The sequence below is a fragment of the Acanthochromis polyacanthus genome, chromosome 2 (genome assembly GCF_021347895.1).
Source record: "Acanthochromis polyacanthus isolate Apoly-LR-REF ecotype Palm Island chromosome 2, KAUST_Apoly_ChrSc, whole genome shotgun sequence".
Lineage (NCBI taxonomy): Eukaryota > Metazoa > Chordata > Actinopteri > Pomacentridae > Acanthochromis > Acanthochromis polyacanthus.
The window spans coordinates 42,834,569-42,859,432 of NC_067114.1; the positions used below are offsets into that span (position 1 = coordinate 42,834,569).

The 24,864-nt window shown below is 39.4% G+C and overlaps 1 protein-coding gene across 3 annotated transcripts in view; it reads left to right on the plus strand.

The window, feature by feature from the left end:
* The window catches only part of LOC110955612 (protein kinase C-binding protein NELL1), a 393,573-nt gene that overhangs the window by 148,172 nt on the left and 220,537 nt on the right, over window positions 1-24,864 (plus strand). For all 3 annotated transcript variants that reach the window (XM_022200669.2, XM_051945028.1, XM_022200668.2), the window contains exons 11-12: window positions 6,762-6,861; window positions 9,547-9,675. In XM_022200669.2, coding sequence (XP_022056361.1) covers window positions 6,762-6,861; window positions 9,547-9,675 — 229 coding nt within the window. The remainder of the gene's footprint in view (window positions 1-6,761; window positions 6,862-9,546; window positions 9,676-24,864) is intronic.

The following is a 24,864-nucleotide window of genomic DNA, read 5'->3' on the forward strand; positions in this document are numbered from 1 at the left end:
ATTCCTGGACTCTTTATTAGCCCCCGGAGACCCTGGAACATCATTATAATGTTTGTGAGCTTTGTTTCAAGCAATTACAGTCATCTTTTATCCTGGATGTGAACGCTTCTCAATGACCAATTTGTGGACAAATTATTTTTTGAAGGGGTGGGAAATGTTTTGTTTTGATGCTGACAGCTCAATTTCAGGCATATATCTTGTGTGTTGACTTTTTGGGTGACATGTCATATTCAGAGGAATGTCTCTTTTGGGATTTAATTAATGTCTTTTATCTCCAGATTTTGTTTCTGGCCTTTCACATAAAAAAAAAAAATAGAACAGAAAGAATGAAAGAGAAAGAGGGTAACAGTAAGCCAAAGTCTTTATGACTGATGTGTGAAATGAATCACTCTGATCTACAGCTATATATATTAGTGGCAATTTAAAAGTCGATAATCGTGTTTTTGCATCTTTAAGGCGACAAATCCTGTGAACTTGATCGTTTTCCAAAGCATGCCATCAGTTTTCAGTTTGATTAACTACTGAAGCAGCCGCTGGATTCAACTCAGAGCCAAGTCACCTCATTAATAGCTCAGTGACTCAAAGTTTTCCACAATAATTGGAAGTTTTCCCAATAAATATCTGCTTTTACAGCCTGTACTTATAAATTGTGATCATTATTTTATCTGCCACCATTTATTAACAAGCCACAAGTCCTAGAACCAGATTTTCAAAATTCTTTTTAATTATTGCAGCATGTTTACGTGGTTAATAAAGATAGTTTGATATAGTTTTTTCTGCTTGACAGAAAGCATTCAAAGTCCAGCTTGCAGCGTTAAAGTTTATATCCTTACTTGCTCCTTCCTGCATTTGGTATTGAATATAACTTGTGTGCTGTGAAATCACCCAATATGAGCCCCATTTCTAGGGATACTGGGAGTAATGTTTGATCAGACAATAGAAAACCAAAGTGAACATTAAATGTTTAACTGCAGTCTTTGTGCTGTAAAATGACCATTAAATGTTGCATTGCTACTTTATGTGCCTGAATACAGTTTTACAAAGCATTTCGTAATTCCAATATGCTGATTCCCAAACCCTTGCGGCGGCTTTGAAAATCACATTGTCTTCAGAAGAACTGCCAAAATGATGCAATTTATCAGATCCAGAAACTGAAAACAGAAGGAAGTGTTGTTTTTTTTTGAAACTTTTCATCTAATTGTGATGTACTGTTCTATTGATAAAATGAGCTAAATGTAAGTTTAAAATCGTGTGTTACCTGAAAATCACTTGATTCTACATGGCACGTTTAAAAATTCACCAAAAATAAATAGTTTGCTCGAACCAGATTCTCGAAAAACATAAAAGATTCTGTGCTCCTTGTTGCAACTGTGATGCTATAAATGACTCTGCTGTGACAAACAGAAATTCAGAGAGTTTGTAGCTGAAGTCAGGCTTTACCTGCACAGAAGCAGATCATGTAAGTAGTAAGTCTCTGTAGTATGTGGAACCATTTTACCACCACTCTTAGAAAATGCTGTATATGTTGATTTTTTTTCAGATTTTGTAAAATAACTTAATATTTCTCGCTTTTATACACACGTGGACAAAATTGTTGGTACGCCTCAGTTAAAGAAGGAAAAACCCACAATTCTCACTGAAATCACTTGAAACTCACAAAAGTAACAATAAATAAAAATTTATTGAAGATTAACCCCTTAAGCTTCAGTGTACCGCCGGCGGTACACCTACTAATTTGCATAGGAATTTCAAGAATGTCCGACGGCTGCAAACACGATTATACAAACACTATACGCCGATGGAAAGCTTAGATTCTCATGAATTCGCCGGTATAAACCACTTTCAGATGCGATTACCACAGCGGGTGAGAAAAACACATTTGTCCGGCAAAAACGAATATTCATCCATCCGTTCTCTATACACGGCTTCAACGTACACAGCGCAACTCACATTTCCGGGTTCATGATTACACACAGAAAAAAATATTCCACAAAAAACGGCCATAATCCAACCTTTTACATCCAGATGACACAAGCCAGTAAACTATTTTATCCAAAACATGTCCTGAAGTCGGTATAAAATCCCCGAATCGGTCATTTTCAAGGAAATGCACCTGGCGATGCCCGTCCAATATTCCCCGTATTTTTCGTCATTTTTTTAATTTAAAAATAGAATATTAGCGATTTTTTGTACTGAAAACGGCTGGAATTGACTGCAGCTTAAAGGGTTAAATAATCAAAATCAGCCATCACTTTTGAATTGTTGATTAACATAATTATTTAAAAAAACAAACTAATGAAATAGGGCTGGACAAAAATGATGGTACCCATAACTTAATATTTTGTTGCACAACCTTTTGAGGCAATCACTGCAATTAAACGATTTCTGTATTTGTCAATGAGCGTTCTGCAGCTGTCAACAGGTATTTTGGCCCACTCCTCATGAGCAAACAGCTCCAGTTGTCTCAGGTTTGATGGGTGTCTTCTCCAAATGGCATGTTTCAGCTCCTTCCACATATGTTGAATGGGATTCAGATCTGGGCTCATAGAAGGCCACTTTAGAATAGTCCAACGCTTTTCTCTCAGCCATTCTTGGGTGTTTTTGGCTGTGTGTTTTGGATGGTTGTCCTGTTGGAAGACCCATGACCTGCGACTGAGACCAAGCTTTCTGACACTAGGCAGCACATTTCTCTCCAGAATGCCTTGATAGTCTTCAGATTTCATCGTACCTTGCACACTTTCAAGACACCCTGTGCCAGATGCAGCAAAGCAGCCCCAAAACATTACTGAGCCTCCTCCATGTTTCACCGTAGGGACAGTGTTCTTTTCTTCGTATGCTTGGTTTTTGAGTCTATGAACATAGAGTTGATGTGCCTTACCAAAAAGCTCCAGTTTGGTCTCATCTGTCCAAAGGACATTCTCCCAGAAGCTTTGTGGCTTGTCAACATGCATTTTTGCAAATTCCAGTCTGGCTTTTTTATGAGTTTTTTTCAGCAGTGGTGTCCTCCTTGGTCGTCTCCCATGAAGTCCACTTTGGCTCAAACAACGACGAATGGTGCGATCTGACACTGATGTACCTTTGCCTTGGAGTTCACCTTTAATTTCTTTGGAGGTTGCTCTGGGCTCTTTGGATACAATTCCAACGATCCGTCTCTTCAATTTGTCATCAATTTTCCTCTTGCGGCCACGTCCAGGGAGGTTGGCTACTGTCCCGTGGGTCTTGAACTTCTGAATAATATGAGCCACTGTTGTCACAGGAACTTCAAGCTGTTTAGAGATGGTCTTATAGCCTTTACCTTTAAGATGTTTGTCTATAATTTTTTTTCGGATGTCCTGGGACAATTCTCTCCTTCGCTTTCTGTTGTCCATGTTCAGTGTGGTACACACCTTTTCACCAAACAGCAGGGTGACTACTTGTCTCCCTTTAAATAGGCAGACTGACTGATTATGAGTTTGGAAACACCTGTGATGTCAATTAAATGACACACCTGAGTTAATCATGTCACTCTGGTCAAATAGTTTTCAATCTTTTATAGAGGTACCATCATTTTTGTCCAGGCCTGTTTCATTAGTTTGTTTTTTAAATAATTATGTTAATCAACAATTCAAAAGTAATGGCTGTTTTTGATTATTTAATTTTCAATAAATTTTTATTTATTGTTACTTTTGTAAGTTTCAAGTGATTTCAGTGAGAATTGTGGGTTTTTCCTTCTTTAACTGAGGGGTACCAACAATTTTGTCCACGTGTGTAATTCATGACATAGCTTATTTATTTATTTTATTTATTTATTTTATTTTTGTTGACTTCTGGTTTATGTTGCAGTGAAAAATGAGTCCACAGTAGAGCAACAATATGACAGGAGCTGAAAAAAAAAAATGCTCGGAAATGACTTCAATGAGTTCAGTGGGTTAATCTTTCAGAATATCTCCAAATAAATGTCTTAGATAATACAGTAAAAAAAAAAAAAAGCCACTTAATTGAAAACCTCTCCAGCCTCCTGTGTGATCGGTTCTTGCCTACAGCTGCGTCTGGTAGATATTAGTCCATCACATCAGATAATCTAAAGTAAACCAGTAAAATTCGCACTCCTTCTCACACTACTCAGGTCTCCACCAGTTCCTGAGATAAAACTTCTATGCTTTGTTGCTCTTCATTCTCTATCGGCTGTTTGTTGTGGGGCAGGTAGCATATGATGGTCAAAAATGACCTAACAAAGGCCGAGAATCTCTGTGATGCTGCTAATAAAATGAACCGTAGCCCTTTTAATCCACTGTGCATGGAAAACAAAGGTTCAGCTTTATTGAATTAACTGCAAGACTGATTAATTTATGCCCATTAGTTAATCAGGTAATAATATGACTGATAAAACACCCGCAAATCAACTCTACTAACAGATGACACGAGGAAGCAGTTATTGTGGTTCCAGAGCAGTGTGACGTTGAAGGACAAAGACTTCTTGGGGATTTGGGTTGAGGCTGGAGACCTTGAAGGTGTTACAGGACCACCAGAACTCTAATATAGCAGCCAGCCTGCTGCTGTGTGTTGCTATTTATTTTGAAGGCCCAGGGGGAGACGACACCAAGTTTTATCTACCGGTGTTTCTCTACTTTGGTTGTGCGGAGCTGCACCTCAGCTGTTATCTGTATTCATGGCCTCCTTTTGAACGTGCACAGCCTTTACATCGCTGCCTTTCTGTTGTCATGGAAGCCTCATTCAGTCAGGAGCATCTCAAAATACCCTGTTTTTTTTTAACATTTGAAAGCATCCTTTTGACTGTCAGCGTGGCTCAGTAGATTTTAAAAGCATCGTCCCCTTTTCAGATGTTAAAATGACAAGGTTTAGGGTAGTGAGAAGGACCTCTACAGGTAAAAGCCCTTATGTGAGGTCACAGAACGCTGAAATTACTTATGAAACATTTGAATTATAGTCAGAGTTATGAAACAGTGATGCTTGCTATTTCAAACCTTCAAATAATAATTGACAGATTTGTCTCAGAAAAACATAGAGCCCACTTTAAGAGACACGCTTTTATATAAATAATAATTATAGCCACAGTGGTCAGTACGCATCCAAGCTAAGCTCATTATTCATTCACTATTAGCTCCACAATCTACTGCAGAACATCCAGTTGGTGTTTTTATATGCTTCTTGTTGGTTGATTTCACCATTTCAGTTACTACCAAATATGACCATTCAAAAAACAACTGATGTGAGTGTTGTCTGGCAACAAATCAACAAATAAAATACCTGGTTTAACCCTGTCTCGACAAAAAATACTTTCCTATTCAAGTTAGCCGCATTCACAGTTCCATTCTGAGGGAAGCAAAGTTTTGCTTTGAAATAATTTTTCACTTGTGAGGTGGGAGGAAAGGCATCCAGTTCGAAAGGGAGTCAACAGATTTGTATTAGGAGGGAATGGAAAACAAAGGGATAAACCAGAGAACAGATTTTCACCCATAAAACCTTCATTCTCAGACTTAGTCTAGGTACAAAACCTAATGCATAGTGAGGTTTAGGAAACACAATGCTTTGTTAGACTCTTTAACATGTTAAGCACCAAAAGACTGCACTGTGTGTTTAGAGTTTTATGTGTTTGACTTGTTTTTCTTTATTGTACTGTGTTTTTAATGTGTGAGGGTGTTTGCAGACTGAAATTTTGTCTTCCAGCCATGACAAAAGACAAATTTCTGTTTTTACTTGGAACAGACAATGAAGTTATCTGTTCTGTTCATTCTAACTTACTTTGAAAAACGTCATGATTTGGGTTTAGATACAACCTTCTCAGTACGTGTTTGAAGTTGATTCGCTATTTTCTGATTTCCCATCTTATGTATGATTGGTTGGCTGAAAAGATGCGTTGATTAGACATGTATCTGTGATACTTTTCCCTTCATCTCCAACTGAAAATGCAATTTAGGCATGTAGGAACATAACTTTAGGCATGTAGGAACATAACTTTGGGAGGACTGGGTTGCTTTTTCATATGCTGCTTGTTGGTGAATGTCATCATTTCTGTTTCCACTCAAATGATGTGATGTGAGTTGGTTAATGCTAAGCAAGAAGGAAGGAAGGTTGGAGGTTTAAACCCCATAACAGACATTAAATCTCTCTTAACCCTTAGATGAACAAGTGATTGGATCCTACACTCTTCCATAAGTGGATCAAAAATTACCTGTATAGGAATAAATTTGTTTTTATACCATTTTTCTTTTTTTCAATTTGATTAAGAATAGTAATTTGTATTATTGGTTTCATTATATTTTTGTCCACACAAGGATGATATTTTGTTTGACATATGTTTATTTTTCACGTTATAACAGATTTTGAACATTTTGATCGTTGAAAAGAAGAATATTACACAGAACAGCAACAGAAGAATGTCAACATTCATTTTGTTGACATTTTTCCACTCTTTTCCTCCAGCTGTTGTTGCTCTCCATCCCTCTAAGTTTGTGCACTTTATCACCTCTTGTGTGATATTATCAGTGATTAAGAGCTTGGAGCAGTAACATAAATATCACAATTTTGTTAGAGGTATAAAAGGTAACTGAAAAATTGAAATGGATTGACGTCAAAAGCAAGTTTTTCGAGGAATAGCTGGAGTATGAAGTGATAAAAACTTTTCCTTGCAAAGATATTGCCAGAAAACGACCTCTCCGGGTCATTTTTCACCCACTTACGTATCTAAGGTTTGCACAACCCTCCGTATGTGACCTGAACCATTAAATTTCTAGTTTCTTTTCTTTGTCCCGTCCTTCTAGAATGGCCTCATGGTGAAAGTCTCAGAAACCTGTCCAGAGATCAACTGCACTGTCAGCGAACAGATCTTACCAGACGGCAGATGCTGCAACGTTTGCAGAGGTATGTCTTCCTTCTGCTCTCGGTAGCACGAATCTGCCTTTCTTTTTGATGTGCTCACGTCAACACCCTGGAATAAACACATCATAGCCTTTCCAGTGTTGATCCACGCTGCACCTCTGCAGTAATTTGGTTTCTCTCCCTTTTTCCACCTGGTATTCACGCCTTTTGGCTGGGATACCTATCAGAGCAGATTTGCCTGTCTGCTATAAAGCACCTGCTATGCCTATTTACCTGAACCCCACTGCTTTGGCAGGGAGCTGCTACAGGGTAAATAGCCACCAGTAATTCAGTAAATACATTGAATACACAAACTGTAGGAGGCTGTCAGCTGTACAGCCGTAATGAAAGAAACCTGGGGAAGGTTATGAGTGATGGAAATTGTGCTCACGTTTGAGGCAAGACAGGTGGCATTGGGCTGAGGTTCACCGTACACACAGCAGAGGAAATGACAAGTATGCAAAAGAGAAGGCAAGGAAAATGCATAAAGGGCAGAAGCGGGAAAAGAAGAGGGACAATGAGGAATTGGAGAAACTAGAAATTCTTACACCTGTGCAGGTGCAAAGACAGGAAAGGAAAAGAAATCAGAAAGATGGGAAATTGAAAGTGGAGTGTGTAAGATGAGAGGAAGATATGAAAAATGATATGTTGAGACGAGCAAAGAAGAGAAAAGAGGAAGATGTCTTGTATTAGATAGAGGAGGCCAGGAGAGGTTTAAAGGAAAACAGAGCAGAGAGAGGAGGAAAGGCGAGAGGAGGGTTTATACAGTAAGAAGTAGCAATTAAAGATTAGAGTCTCAGCACCTCTTCCCTTCAACCCTGTTTCTTTCTCTCTGTCACCCACAGTGGCTAAAACTCAGAGCCGGTCATTATTTCCAAATCATCTCCAGGCCTTTTTTCCACTGTGTATCTCAGTACTTTACCGCCACTCTGAAAATTTATTTGTGCCTTGCTGTTAAGTCCTCAGAGTCACGCCGGCTCCGTTAAATTGGTAATTACACAATTGTCACCGAGTGTTCATACCCCACTATTTTACTGAAATAGAAAACAAAGAATTCCACAGCGAGGAGCCGCCTTGTGTGTGTTTATAGTGGAGATGAAAATCCAGCGAACACAACGTGGCCGCATTAGAACTGCACTGTGTCAGGTCCTTCCATAACCAGCTTTTAACTTGTACTCACCATTCTGCTGGAGATGGTAGAAGGAGGTGATTGGTAGAATAACGCAGACGCAGCTTTTCCCTTCAATAATAGCTCCCCAGGCGGCGTTCTGCCTCTCAGGGCTTTTATGTGCAGCCTGTCTGTCACTCATTACAGGACATGATGGGTCCATCAGCTCATTCCTACTGAGCAATCATCTCTTTGTCTATCACCCTCCTCGTCTCAGGCTAATTCTTAGTCTTCTCTCGGTCTGTTTTTCTCTCTACACATGCAGTGTCTTATTCTGGTTTGATTTGAAAAACTCCCTCGGCACATCGATGGAGCGGTGGTGGAGAGATTTAGTCGTAGCACTTCTTAAATAGAAGCTTGACTGGCTATGTTCACAGCTGGAGAAGCAAATGCTGAATTTGCTGTTGCAGTAGTACCTCCGAAACTCTTGTTTCTTAAGCACCTGCAGTATATAGGATAGAATAAAATAAAAATACTTTATTAATCCCCCAGGGGACACTTAGTTGTTACAGCAGAAAAGTACAGTTTCCACCACCATAAATACAGATCAATAAGCCAAAATGTGCAGTAAATACAAATAAACAATATAGAAATACAGGATGTGAAATGTCCTTTGTAAAGAACAGAATGTATATAATAGACATGAGTACACCTCACAGTAACACTTAAATGCCAAATAATTCAAAGCTGAACAATGATCTCTTAATAATTACATTCATTTGAAGTTGGCAAGCACACTGTTTCCAGTGAGTACACCTGTGATCACTGACACACAAGTTAGAAAATGTGTGATCATTGCAACCAAACTGAGTACACTCCTTTTTCTGTGTATCTTAATTGCATTACTATAACAAGAAAGGCACTCAGAGAGAGCAGTACTGTACCAAGGGTGTTCATTCCCACATATGGCATTGTCAGAAATGCATCATTTTATTTAGAAATGCAGCATTTGTTTATTAATTACTGATGATCAGAAAACACGGCAACATAGAATGTGGCCATTTAATATTTAATAATGTCTTTAATGTAGCAACCTTTATATCAACATAGAAGTGATGTAATTTCTGCAAGGTGGTACTATTTAGATTCCTTTGACATTTCAGTGATATTTCACTGGAAGGTGCTCGCTTCTCTTGTTGACTGCATGTATCTGTTGAAGTAGCAGTTGTTCAAACGCGCATCCTTTAAATCATGAGCAAAAAAGCAAGAGACTTTTCACCGATATAACTTGGCAGATGACATCTTCTGAGTTCCTCCTACATGAACAGACTTTTGTATATTTGCATTTTTGTAAACATGCTTTAATGGAAGACAACTTCTGTTCTGCACCAAATTTACTGCAGTCATAAAAATGCGCATTAAGATTCCTGTCATTCACATTGTTGTATTCCTGACAGACATAAACTTTGCTTTGTCACGTATGTGTCTGCTTTAATCTCGTGTGTTTGTGTATCTGGACGCAAACCTTTCGGCGTCTTGAGTGAGCAAATTTTAAGGCGTCCTTTGCTTCTGTCTTCCAGGTTATGACTTCTGCGCAGAGGGACTGATTTGTGGAGAAAACTCTGAGTGTAAAAACAGGAATACTAAAGCAGAGTGTGAATGCAGGAGCGGCTATGCCTCCATCCACGGGGATTCTACTTATTGTGAAGGTAGGACTGTGACTCATGATGTATATCAGCTTGGGACGTTAAAAGCACGCTGGCTTTCAGTGGGTGGGAGTGTTTAATTTCATTGTTCTTATTTAGGAAAGTGTTTATGGAGGTTCTAGGGCGAAGACTTGAGATTTGCAATGAAGTGTGAGGTTGACGTGATGATGATTGCGTGAAAAGACGCTGTCTAAAAAATACATAGTTGTGAACAGGGGCCTGGATTTCTATAACGGTGTTAGGTGTTCGACAATGCATGTGAATTTGCGCGTTTTTAGCAAAGGTCTGTGAAACAGCAATTGGTTATTTGTCTGTTATCTGAAAATGCAGTCAGTGGAGTTTGTGCAGATTAAGAAAAAGGTTCAGTTTCGGTAACTCAAACAAAATGAGAGCACCGTGGAACACTTTATTGAAGGACCTTTTATATGTTTAGAGACGGTAGCTTTGAGTTTTAACCCTCTGAATCCCAATTTCCACTGGCGATTTCCAAAGGCATGTTTAAAAAAAAAAAAAAGCAACAAGATTACAGCATTTATTAGAACTGTAGTAAATAAACAAAATTTCAGAATTTCAACTTTCCAACAGACCTTGAACTACTCATCTCTAACTTGGTAATCTTAACCCTTTCTGAGCATATAAGCATGCTGTTTCATCAAAATCACTTTATTTGACATGTTTTGTTGAGGAATTCTGCAAATATGAATCACTGTCTGAACTAAACAGTGTAAAATGTGAAGGGATTTTACACATCTCAAAAATTCAGCTACGTTTTGACTGAACTGCCAGCTGTGCTTTACATGGAAACAAAACAAACATGTCTAGCATGTTTCACTGTCTTGTGCATCTACACTACCGTTCAAATGTTTGAGGTCAATTAGAAATGTTCTTATTTTTGAAAGAAAAGCATTTTTATCAGAAACACATTGTTACTGATAAAATTTACCACGGAAACGGCTGATTTTTAATGGAATATCTCCATAGGGGTACAGAGGAACATTTCCAGCAACCATCACTCCTGTGTTCTAATGCTACATTGTGCTAGCTAATGCTGTTGAAAGGCTAACTGATGATTAGAAAACCCTTGTGCAGTTATGTTGGCACATGAATGAAAGTGTGAATTTTCATGGAAAACATGAAATTGTCTGGGTGACCCCAAACTTTTGAATGGTAGTGCATGTTTTTTTCCTTCCTGAAATTGGAAACAACCGTGTACAAAAAATGTACAAGTTTGTTTCAGTTTATGTAAAACAATAAATTAAATAGTCTTTTTTATGATTTATAGCATTATAACTTATACTACTAAACTAAAGTTAACTTTTTTAGTCCTCTTTTTCCTGGCTGTAATTATCATGTTACCATAAATGGTGCAGTGAGTAAAAACATGTCAGGATCAGAAGGCACCCAGAGACTGCTTGGCATTCAGAGGGTTAAGTCAAATATCTATTTCTCAGCAGGCCATAGGCTTCATTTAATGATGCATTTGTGAGCTTACAATGCAGTCGGTGTGATCAGTTCTTGAATTTAAGCTGCCGTTTACCGTTTGACATCTTCAGTTCACTGGGGTCATCTTATACAGTGAATATGGATCACTTTTGACCAAAGACTACAGAAAGTCTTGTTTTCTACACAGTTTATGTTGCATGTGCAGAACACGTGACGCTGACAAACAAATGAGACAGAGTGAGTGTTGTGCTACACTGCTGCAGTGCTGGATTACCTATTTATAGCGAGTTTAAAGTTTCTGCAAGTTGGCTTTTGTACTATAGCGTCGTGGAATGAAGTAAAAGCAACGGACTGCCTGCAAGCTGAGAAAGCTGTATAGAAACTTTTCAAAGACTCGACTTAATTTGTATTCAGTGGGTTGATGTACGCATGGTCCTTTCAGAATAATTTCAAACTTTTTCCCTGTGCTTAAATTGTTTGCTCAAATCCAACTTTAAACCTGACTTGCAGGGTAAAAACGCTCCCCTTAACCCAGATCTGTAAAGAGCATTTGCCCAGTTGCCACCTCATCTGCATTCTCTGCATGTTGCGCTTTTCCTGGAAAACGTAAAATACAAATTTTAGACCTCATTTTGCTCAGTTTCAGGGTTTTGCCAGCCTCCCAGATAAAGTCCATCATCGGGGTGCTTCCAGTGTGTGGATTTTTGGCTGAGTGAGAGCTCTGGTCTGTGGGTGCTGGAGGCCCAGATTACTTGTGATGGAGCTAATGGCCTTATTTGATTAAGAGGCTTGGGAGCGTCAATCTGTGGATTGAAGGATTTGCTCAATGCTCAGTGCAGTTGTCTTTGGGTCAGAGCCACAGCAGACTGAATCCACTAAACATGCTGAGAGCTGGGTAGCCACAAGCCCTCCAGTCTGTCTGCCTCTGTTTGATCTGCATGGTAAAGAGGTTTACCCAGAGCTCCACTCCAATCCACGACAGTCCCGCACCATCTGAGTGAGGGCTGGAAAACACTGATTGTTAGATCGACTATGTAAATGGCGGCGCCACGGCTTGCATTGGCCACGGCGGCATTATCCATGTTTGGGGGTTGCACCCTTCAGGCAGCTCAAACTTCTTTTGTAACTGGATTAGCAGGATCCTGCTGTACAGTATGGAGATATTTGACATGGCTTCACTCTCACCTCCAACTTAAATTGGCTTAGGATAACATATCTGACACAGCAGACTGGAGCAATCACAGATTTTTTTGCTGTTTTATTTGAGTTATAAACAAAACCCAGCAGTCTGATGAGACATCATCGATATCCTAATGGTAGCAAATTAATTTCTCCTCTTGTACTTGAAAAACAGGAGATTGTGTCTTGCTGTGGCTCTGAGCCATCATTAAATGTGACCATTTTATCCTCATAAATGTTTTAACGCGCAGCTGAATGACTGAGATTATTTACTTGTAATCAGAGAGCTGTTTGAAAAAAGGCCAGAGGATTTAAACTGAGCCCAGTTTAAAACTCCTACTTTGCGTTTGCTCGCCTTGTGGTACCCTAATTATTCTCTCTCCCTCTTAAAAATGATTATTGTTTAGTGAGAATACTGGTTCCAGAGAGCTAAAACTTTGAATGAGTTCAGATGGAAGCACCTAAACTGCATACCTACGTTTTCATTGGTCTTTTTCCTTCTATTCAAACACAAAATTAACTTGTAACGTGTTAACAAATATCTTTTTTCTTAGATGAATGCCTAGTTTTTCAAACTTTTGACTAATAATGCTTGATTTTAATTCCCTATTTTTCCAAATGCTTTGACAACTTTTTGAAAATAAGAGAGCAAGGGAAGACCGACAATTAGAACATGTGCAGACACACTCACTAAAACTAAAACTAGATGAATAAACCCCAAATAAACTACACAAATAAAAGCACTAATCACAGGTTTGCAAAATGTCAAATCCAATGTGCTTTGCAAACAGTAGAGTTTTTAGTTTTCAGTTCTTATTTCATTTTTTTGGTATTTCTAAGGACATATTTATGACACAACACTTATCACTATTTGTAATCATAAGATTTTGACTTTTGGGAACACATTTTCAGATGCTTTCTGGATAAAGCAAACGTGTGTAAGGTCGCTCTTTGAGGTTAACCCTACGAAACGACAAGCACACTTTGCATCCGAATTCACATCCCTTGCTCTCGGTTGAATTGCTCTCAAAATGTTTTTTGCAGTGATGCATGGCACATATTAATGAAACAGCACAGCTTGGCCTTTGCAACAATGCAAGTAGCTTGTCTGTGCAGTGAAGTGTTGATGAACAACAACCTGCAGCTCTGCAGCGTGAACTCCTCATTGCAAAATACAGTAGCTGAGCAATGTACAAGTTAACATCATGTATGAGCAGAGTCAGAGCATGCAATTAGTCTTACACACACACTGAAGTATTAATAGTGTGAGAATCAGGGACGGCTGGTATAAATGGGCTAACGGGGCTAAGCCCTCCCAGGCCAACACAAAAAAGATGACAAAATTATTTTTTAAATAACTTGCAACGATTGTTTTAAGTTTTGGTGAAAACAAAGGTAGCAACAGCACCAATCAGTCAAAAGAAAAACATAGAATATCTCTAAATGGGCTTATTTTTTACAGCCCCAGCAGATACAGTCCGCTTTCATTCATTTCATTCTTGTAAGTGATTGACAGGTGTCATGTCCCGCCTCCGTGATTTACTGATCATTTGGGCTAACTTCGGTCAGCCCACAGGCCTTTGACGCAGCGAGAAAAGGTTAAGCTATGGCGGGCGTTAGCATGAACGAGGTGGATGTTTTGCTTTCATGTACATTTTCCTCAATGTCTTTGGAGGAAAAGCTGGAAGTTAAGAGACTGGGATCACATCGGCCGTCGATGTGAGCTTCTTTTCAAATAAGGTAGGCCCATGTTGACCTGTTAAAGGACTGTGACACCTTGTTTTTGCTGAGGTCATCTGTTGTACTGAAGGCGTGTTTTGCACTACATGTCGCCAAACAGTTGTAATAAGACAGTTGCAGCAGGATATCTGTGGGCAGTCGTTGCAGTTGGAACACGTTTTGTAGTGGTGTGTGTGTGAGAGAGAGAGAGTGAGTGAGTGAGTGAGAGTGTTGATGTAGAGCACTAAATAAGTATAGTGTACCTGTAATTGATGTAACTGTGTGTATCATAGGTGATGTTGCTTTTGCAGCTGTTTTAACCATGTAATCGGTATTATACATTTGTTAGCCCACCCAACAAATTTCACCACCAACCGCCACTGATGAGAATAGTAATGTCTTTACTAACATTTCCCCCATTTTCACTCACACTTCTTTGTTGAATATATCATACAGACCATATGAATGTATAATAGACAGCAGGACCTCTTCAATTATACTGATTGTTTCAGTAAAGTTTAGTCTGGGTCATGTACAGGCTAATATGAAAAATATGCACGTATCAGATGAAATGATTTCAGATTTCAATAGCCGTGACTGCTCTCAACAAAAGAAGATACAACAGGAATGGCTAACCCTTATAATGACAAGAATAAAAGCTTAAAAGTAAAGGTAGTGAAATTACCCTGAAAATAGCCCATAGGGTTAATGAGTTCGCTGCAAGCTTCACTGGAATCCAGCTTTGGTGCATTAAGTTAAGTTGTTTACAGTTGGCAAATTTGCACAATAGAAAGTTAGGCTAAAAGAGCAGTTCCACTTTAACCACCAACAGACAAACAGCAATGCAACGGATAACTTTGACTTGAAACAAATACTAAAAGTGTCATTGTTATGAAAGATCTGAAATCATAAGAAATTCTTTTTTATATGGTTATTAATTGGAATTTGACTCTTCTGTTCCACATGAAAAGACAGACAGCTGACTGAAAAGAGTACGTTGAGTTAATTCCACCCGTATGTGTGTGATGTCTTTTATGTCTGTCTGATTGATTTATGACCCCAAGAGGAAGGGAGGGGGGTTCTCTTTGATTAAACATGTTTTCTCTGGGAAAAGAAGTCAATGGAGCTGCTGCATATTGTGTCAGTCTGCTGCAGCATGTATGAAGAAGACTTGGTTTCTGTGCCCAGTGAATAAATGTGGTGAATGTGTTAATATTCAACAACGGTCGCCTCAGTCTTAAGAAAAGCAGGAATGTGCCTGCATATGCAGAATAAGCAGCACACATGTAAAAAATATACAAACAGAGACACACACTAATGATGGTCCGCTCCTCACTGGCCTGCCCACCGAGGCCTCGTGTGTTTATTTACTCCATTACAGATGCATCCCTGCATATGGGCTGACATTTGATTTGAGATGTGAGCAAGTTGAAGGCGTCGCTCTCTGTACTTGATGTTAAGAGAGCTACTCCTCCTCTCGCTGGCTTGGGAAGTGTTTTCTAATTCTGGAGGGAGAACATGCAGTAGCTGCAGCCCTCAGCAAGTCCAGGGTTTGCTTCTGTTACACATGAAGCATGATGGGAAACATTTCAGTTCACCTGCAGGTGAACTCCAAATGTCACCACAGTTATCTGAAATACATGCAACCAACATATACAACATTTTTCCAAGCGCTGCTAGGGGTTTCAGTACTATAAAATAAAAAGTAAAATATTATTTAAAATATTATGCTACTTAACGTGGAAACACAATCTGCAGGCCAGCCAGATTGGACGAGGAGGAGCGCAGAATTTTTTGTTTATTTCAGAATCTGGCTCCTAGAAAATACTTATTTTGGTCATTTAAAAAAGAGAGACATGTAGAATAAGATGGGTTTTGATTAAATATGTCCATTTTAAGCTTGGATTTGGATAATTTTCTGGACAGAAATCCTTGTCACTCATGATTAGTTCAAAGACTATCAGAAATTTGTGTAATTTAGCCAGTGTTTATAAAGATAACAACCCTTTCAAACCTACAGTTTGTTTAGATGCAAGAATCAAATCACCTTTTAGGCATATTTCTTGTCAGATATATCATAGAATAAGAGCATAGACTATATGAATAAGAGCCTGAACAGCTCATATCCCAATTATATCTAGCTTTTCCTCCATTACTTTCTTTCATATCCATCAGGAAACTCTGAGTACCATGAATATATTATTAAGTACACAGTATATACAACTTATATTATGTCCGATATCTGTTTCTGTAGCTTCTCATAGGGCTCCTTATTTGGTCAGAACTGTGTCTATTTCAAATGCGTGATGTGTATAATTTTGATGGTTAAATGAAATAAGAACAAACCAGAGTCCACGTTCAAAAAGGCAGAATTCAAGATGGAATTTCAAACATATCTGAGAAAGAAAAGACAAAACGTGCCAGAATTCCTCCTCTGAACTAGACTTTTCTCGAAGAGTCTGAGAGGTAATTTGGCAAAATGCAGATTTTATACAACCTACAGAAGAAGATTTATGTTGAAGATGTGCTGATGTGAGAAGGTTCAGTCTGTAGGCACTGAGTAAAACCCCCCAGTAGAGTTAAAGATAAACAGAATTTTATAGGTTAAAGTTTGTTTTTGCAGAGCAGATAGTGTTGGAGATGCATAGTTAGTCACAACATTAAAATCCCCTGCTTCATATTGTATGGATCTCTGTTAATACAGCAAAACAGCTCTGATGGACTAAACATCAGGCACCACAATGTTAGCAGCAGATCCTTCAGATTCTTTAAGAAGTGGAGCCTCCATGGATCAGATATCCCACAGACACTCATTTGGATTGAGGTCTTGGGCATTTGCATAAGATAAAATAATCCTTTATTGATGCCACATGAGGGAAAGTGTTGCATCAGAACAAAAGTATATAGACATGAGTAAGAAAAATGAACAAATATGCACAGATGCTGTTGACTATGTACAGATTCTTCAGATTGTTTATACTCCTCAATGCAACAGATAAAAGCAATACTGTGCAGTGTTATTCTACATGTAGAAACATATTGATATTGTACAGAGTCTTCCATGAGTAGGAAATACACATACAGCACAGTCTTCTAAATGTAGAAAATGTCCACAGTGCACATCGGGTCTGAATGCATTTGGAGGCCAAGTGACAGCGTGGAGCTTTTCAAGTTCTTCAAACCCTTTCTAGCAATTTTTGCAGTGTGGCAGGGAGCATCATGCTGCTGCAACAGGCCACAGCCTTTAGGGAATACTGCTGCCGTGAAGGGGTGTACAGCAGCAGTGTTTAGGTAGGTGGCATGTGTCAAAGTAACATCCACATGAATGCAGAAACCAAGGTTTCCAGCAGAACATCGCCCAGAGCATCACACTGCCTCTGCTGGCTTCCTTTCTCCCCACAGTGCATCCTCCTGCTATCTCTTCCCCAGATAAACAACACACATACACTCAGCTGTCCACAGGATGTAGGAGAAAATGAGATTTATCAGACCAGGCTACCGTCTTTTACTATACTTCTGGTGATCATCTGTTTATCAAATTTTGCCTCTTCTTCAAGTCACTCCTGAATCTTATCCTTTTCTCCCTGTTTCCACCTCATCAACTTCAAGAACTGACTGTTAACTTGCTATATCATATTTCACACCTCTTGACAGGTGCCGCTGTAATGAGACATCAAAGTTATTAACTTCCCTTCCTGGTGGTTTTAATGTTGTGTATTCAGGAAACTGATGGACTCTGCAGTCAGTCATGCATGATTCAGAGGGAACACCTTGTAGTGACATAAGGAGAAAATACACAACAAGGAATCCGGACATGAAAATTAATAAATCAGAAACAACACGGAGGTAATCTGGAGCAGCTCTTCCTCTGCTAAGGCCATTTAAACCACTTAAAACACATATAAACTGCATTTCAGTCATCCTTTACATTTCAAGGCTTTTCTCACCATTAAAAAATAATGGTGCTGTCGGCATGGTTACCTCCAGCGTTTCTGAATATTAATGCTATACGTTAAGGTAGTGTACTTTAGCAGCAGGGTGTCTATGATGGACAAGGCAAGTCTTAGAACTAATAGTAATAGCGTAAATGTGTGGCAGGTGTTAGTTTGACGACTGTAGGCAAGTGAAATTTTTATTTTTATCTGCCGAGTGAAGTTGTAGTTATTTTTTTCCACATCTGTTGTAAGATTAGTGGTTAAAAGTGTTTGTTAATTAGCGGTGTAGGCAATGGTCTAAGGCAATGGTATTTTTTCATGTACAATATCACTGAGACTTTCCACTTCCTGTGTGACGCTGACTCTATCTATCCGATATAAATCTGTTAGGGTAAAGCTGAGATCGGCTCTGTTATCAGTAAAGTCAGACAAATCCAATGAGCACTAATCACTAAATACAAATGATTAAAACTACTGACTGTATCTTATGTTTTGTGTTCGCTCAGTGCGTCACGTCACTTGATGGTGCTCAATTAAACATACTGTACTTGTTTTTGTGCTAATGGGCTTATCATAGGCTTATTATCCTCGTTGGCTCTTGCTGTCAGTGATATTCTTGGAGTCCCAGCAGATCCACTGTATCCTCTCTCAGCTCCCGAGGACTCAGACTTTAGCGCTGCTGCTGTTGTTTTGCTGACGGCTTGCTAATCGCAGCCTAAAAAATTGTCCCATATTGTTGACACACGTTTGGGTTGAATCCACTCCCAGTAAATCTCCGCAAAAAAGAAAAAGCCACTGATGTGAAGAATTGTTGCATCAGCCGAGGATAAACAACATGATTCCCCATTTCCCAGCTCGGTGCTGGAGGGACCGTCCTCCCCGATGGTCTGTTGTTACCCCGGAGGCGGCTCCGTACATCTTCTTGTGCGGTGGGTGACATCCCAGCATGTGTCTAATGTCGAACCAAAGTGCACCTAGATGGTGAATATCTGTCTTTCATTGCATATGTTCCCAGCTTTATATAGACCTTTTTTTCCCCTCAATACACCCAAATGATCTTCCACTCTGCAGGACGCTCTTTTTTACAGCCTCTCAAGTGCCCCTTCTGTGCACTTCCCTCCTCTTTCATGTTTGAAATTAAAGACACCATCGCCACGGCGCCTCCTTGGAAATGTTTATGGGTGAGCACATTAGGGAAAAGTCAGAGCAGTTAGTGAGATGCTTGATTCGAGTCAAGTATTTCAGCATATGCAGAGTTGAATCTTATTTCCATAGAAATGGTCTCAGGAGGTTGTTGTGGAGAATTCTCTTGCTGTTAAGAACCCTCATGGGTCACTCCGCCCGCATTAATGCCAGCATTAGCTTCTGTTGTGTCCTGTTACTCTTCAGTAGCACTTATGTGCAACTCAAACACATTCTCGCCCTTGTTTTACACATAAAGGTGGATTCATTTCACCGCCTCACCGGCTGTGTGAAGTTTAATTGGGGCTAATTATAAAACGCATTTGATCAACTGTGCGCTGCGATTTCGCCTTGCTGTCAATCATCGGCTAAAGCTGCATTCTTGTGCAGTTTTATTTGGCCAACAGACCACAGTTTTTGCTGCTGTGGGTAATAAGATTAGAGCCCAGTGTGAGGCCGACACATCAAACCTAACAGGACTATTTCTGTTTGTTCAGCTCGCTTTCATTTGGCTCCACAGCAGCCCAACTCCCAGAGTTCAGGGGCTGACTCTGATGTGTCCCTTTAGCTAACAGGCTCTAGGTAGGCGTTTTATGATGTGTGTCCCCCCTCCTCCATCTCCAGTCAATCTCTGCTGACACCACAGCAGATTTCAGCTCTTCCTCTCTTCTTTACTCTATCTCCCTCCGCCTGGCGTTCACCACTTACTGATAATATACTGTGACTTTGGTGCTAATAGCGTCACAGTCACCACCGCTGGAGCTGCTTGAACCATCTCGGCTGATGTGTTTGCCACATTCTGACAGGTTCTGGGTGCTGCGAAGTGGCAGTACGTTTTTCAAAGTGTCTAAGGAAGTTTACAGAGAAATATAAAATCATTGCAATTCAAATCATTGTTAAACTAAATCAATATGTTCATGAAGAGGTGACCAAATGCTGAAAAATGTTTAGTCAGCTTGTGCAGCCGCAGCATTTTGAAAAGACATTTTAATGTTAATGGGACTGCACTGATACAATTACACTGTACAGATGACTTATGTTGAATTAAAAGATGCATTCAGTAAATTTAAGCTACCAATAACTGTGATGTCCATGCAGTGTTTTATGTAAAATCTGTTTAGATTTCCCGCAATGGCAACTGCTTGTAATCCAGTTGAACAAATTGCAAACATATGCTTTGAGTGTTGCTTTTATTTGTTCAAAATCATGATATAGATAAGATCCACCTTAAAATATACAATTTAGATGACAAACCTCAGCATGTTGTTGCATTCATCATGTGGTAAATATGAAGAAGAATGAGGCCTCTCAGTGTACAATGATTTACTCATGTTTTGATGTCTCAGCTTGTCAGCTTCTGAGAAGATATACGCATTTGAATAGTGTCCATAAAGCCCCCCTTCCTTTTTTTCCCCCTCTCCTCTCTCTCACATTTCTACCCCATATAGGTTTAATATTTCACTGCAATATAAAGTCCTGCACCTCTATGGAAATAGAACAACCATGGCTAGAAGGAGAGAAAACTCAAAATTGTCATCTGTGCAGTATGAAAAAGTTATAGAGCCATAAAAATATCGAATATCTTTGATTATTTATTTTACAAAAACTGAAAAAAAATGGAATGTTATCAACACTGAAAAAAAGGGGATCTACATATAAATAGTTTACTAGTTGTATTTTTTGGTTACATGCTTGTTGATCCTTGCTGTTTCATTAATGGCTTCACGGTTGCCTCTGAGAGCTTCCAAATTTTTAAATTTATTTATTTTGTTATACAGAATCCAGACAATCAGACAGTCAGTTGTATCTGACGGAATAGGTAACATGAATAAAGTTCTTCATCCAGCTCCCTCTGTCCAGCATTGCAGTCAATATTCAAAAAATGTGCCTTCTTCGAGCACCTTCCTTAACATTTTGCTAGGTTTGCCAGCCCTTCTGGGTGTATCAGGTTTCCATAACAGTACTCGACCAGCTGCTTTGTTGTGCCTCACCACATGTCCAGCCAGGGCTATTCTACGTTGCCTAATGATGGTTGATGAGCGTGGATGTGAGCTATAGTGACTTGTTGGTGGCATGCATTTTCTGGGAGGTGTTTTGTATCACCCATATTATTCTAGTATACGTCCCATCAGTTTGCTTTGAGAGTGTATTCATTAGTGACCAGGAGTCAGATCCATAGAATAAGATGGATTCCACTCACACCTTAAATATGGCGGTTCTGGTGTAGCCTCCAAGATATAGGAGTTTTCCAAGAGGGTGATGTCATCTGTGAATGCAAATTCTGAGAGGACTTCTTCAAGATATCTTCTACTTTGATGACCGGGCCATCAGAGGGCAAGATTACATTCCTCAGTGCATAGTCTAATCAAATGATGAAGAGGAAAGGTGCCAGGGGGTCTCCTTGAAGTACTCAGGTGTCTATGAAGAAGAGATTTGTGTTGCCCTCAGGAGTCTTGACTACCGCACAAGTGTTGACATTCATAGCTTTTATTGCTTCAACAATAGGAAGAGCGATTCCATATGCCAGTAGAATTTTCAACATTTTGTTTCAGTCAATTGAGTCGAATGCCTTCATAAAATCAATGAAAATCAGTGGTTTAATACCTCCTCAACAATTCCTACAGAGTCCAGATACTACAAAAGATGTCATTTGTTAATTTCTTTATTTGTTTATTTTGCCTTGTCACACATGATTAGTTCAAGGACTGTCAGGAAATGATGTAATTTAGATGATATCTGTAAATATAACCAGTCTTTTAAGCCTGTCGTTGGGTTTTGGGGTTCACACGGTTACTGTTTTAGATGCAAGAAGCAAATGACTTGTCAGGCATATTTCTTATCAGATCTACAATAGCTGGAAAAGACCTTGAACACCTCGTGCCCACGATGCTTGATTAGATTTTCTCTTCCTAAAAATCTGTTTTATCAGCACTTTTCACTTTGTTCACACTTTCAACATTTAAAAAATTGCAAGTGTAAAGGAGGTGGAAGACTTTTGTTTGGAATAGTTAAATGCTTTGAAAAGATGAGTTAAAATAGTGTCTCTTTTTTTCAAGATCATGTCCTCAGTTAAATAGACTGATTGTGAATTTGTTCACAGTTAGTTACAGCATTCTTTTTTTCGCTGCTTTTAGCACCACAGTTCAGTATTGAATCCTTTTCACCTCTGCTACGTTAGCGTGGAGGCAGAAATCTAAGAACCCAGCATGTAAAACAAACTGCCTTACTCTGGCGTGGGTGTCTTTATTGTATTTGTGGAAAAGTTGACCTTTTAAATGTCATTGTTTTGGTTGTCCTTTCACTCCATCCTCCAGGCTTTTGGTTGCATTCTCAGAAACTGTTTCCCAACATTGTGTGTCCTCCTCAAACCTGTTGACTGAGATGTTCAAATGTGATAAAGTTGTGTCCACACCCCACCCGGAAAGATGGATTTAGGAAGCCATTTGCGGAGGATTTCACTCATCTTGTTTCTCCGTGTTGCTGAAGCCGATGGAGGTGCTGTTATCGCGTGTTTGCAGATGAGCTGACATGAGCCGAGCATTTGGCTTCTGGGTGGCGCAGGCAAACAGACGGGCAGCCTGAGAGATGTACGCTAGTGGGAGGTTGCAACTACAAACAGGCGCAGAAAGGAAGATCACTGGGAGTGTGAACCTGCGGGAATCACATCCTCAGAAGCTGGAAATGAACCAATCAAGGGCAGCGGCCGCCTGCGGAGCCTCCACAGTGGAGATGGAGCTTTGGGTGAATGCATGTCTGTTTGTGTGTGTGCTGCGTTTTTTTTTAGATAAGCTCGGGGAAACATGATGTGTCTCCACCCTGAGTTACAGCAGCTGCCCTTACACTACGGCTAATCCACCACAACTGACAGTTTCTGCCTACTTTCCCCCGCTGAGTCTGGTCACGCATAACAACTCCAGCAGCCAGAGAAACGGGAAGCTTCACACCTATAATGCATCGAGCAGGTTTCCCTTGTCCTGTATCGCACACCACTTCAGCATCAAGCCCGTGCTATCAGTGCTTTGAGTGCAGTGATGATGTGAGTTAATATGAATGCAACACAAAGTAACTTATTGATTGGAAGCAGTTTAGATAATCCTCATTTGTCCTTCGATGATGGGAGCAGCAGTGTGCGTCAGTCTTTTGTGGCCGTGGCGAGTGCCGCCGGCTGAATTGGTTCTCACTCAGTGGCATTAAAGAGTAATTGGCTGTGTTTGTACTTGTGTGAATCAATCAGGTTCTCTGTGGGAACTCTGCTTCTGCCGTGTTAAAACAAGGATGTAATGACAGGGAACGAATGAGCTACAGCATCTGTTCCTCCTTTGTTCTGTACGTTGCAGACGGAGGGTTAGTGGAGGAAATACAAGACAGACAGCGAGGAAGGTAGATAAAGACAAGTACAAGCTAAAAGGCAGGAAACTGCCTGTCTTTGCCAATAGCCCTCTGTAAACAGTGTCCTTCCTACAAGTTTGTTGTTTGTCCTCCCAAAAATAACATCAACTTAGACATTCCCATCAGCAGCCAGGGTGTTCTTGCATTTAAAAAAAAAGAAGGGAAGTAAAAAGCCCGCACTCAATCAATCTGTCCTGTAGAGAAAGTTTTCTAGAGTGTCTTTTAATCCTCCAAAGCTCACTGGCAGTTTTGAAGGGCAAATTTTTTCTTTGAAAAATTGCCAAAACTGCATTTTTTTCAGAGGCAGAAACTATAAAAACAGAAAGAATCGGCAGGTTTTCAACTCACCGACAGTCCTTGTAGTACTTACTGTATCTGTGAGGTGCTGCTCAGTTGGAAAATTTCAGCAAATCTAAGCACAAAATCATGATGTTTCAACAAAATCATTGAAAAAGTTACAAAAAATGAAACCTCTGCAGTAACCAAATTTAGTCAAATAAAACTGTTGCACATGTCGATTCCAGTTTTTTCCTACTTTTGTAAAAAAAAAAAAAAATACAGAAATTTAACCTTTTTTAATGGAATTATAACTTTGTTATAGTGCTCAAAAAACATTTTTGAGTTCCCTTTTACTTCTATCGATGGTTGTGGGGTTTCCATAGAGGTGCAGGAGTTTAGATTGCAGTGAAAATGAGTAAAAACGTGACATTAGCAACAAAATGGACAGAAACTGCCTGGGGTTAAGAAGATTAAAGAACTAATTTTTATCCATTGCAGAAGGTGCCCAAACTGTCATTTGATCATTTATGGCAAGTAAATGAGGCGTCATGTATTATACATTGAAGGTGAAAAGACTGTCAATGCACCTATAAACAGAATTATCATCAGTTGTGTATTTTTAAGATGTTCCATTCAGCTGGATTTTACATTTAAGACATATTTCAATGATACACTGAAAACAATATGAGGTTTTTGGCAACCTAAGTGTTGTTCTTTTTGAATTACACTTAATTTGTTCTTGATTTGGATGATAAGATCAATACTGCTCCAATGTATGTGCATTAAATTTAAAGCTGCAGCCGATTAGCGTAACTTAGATTGAAATGTTGAAAACAGGGGAAAAAAGCTACCCTGACTCAATGCATTGGTAAGAAAATCTTCTGCCATCACACAGCCAACACATACAGAGTAATAAAAAAGTTCTTTTAGGGCTGAATCACCGTCACAATTTCATCAGCTGAAACACAGATCAAGAGATTTGTTTTCTACCTAAAGGGCAAAAGTTGCGTTTCCCAGCTAGTGGGATAAATTGAAGTTGGGAAAAGCGAGAAGGAAGCAGTTGTCT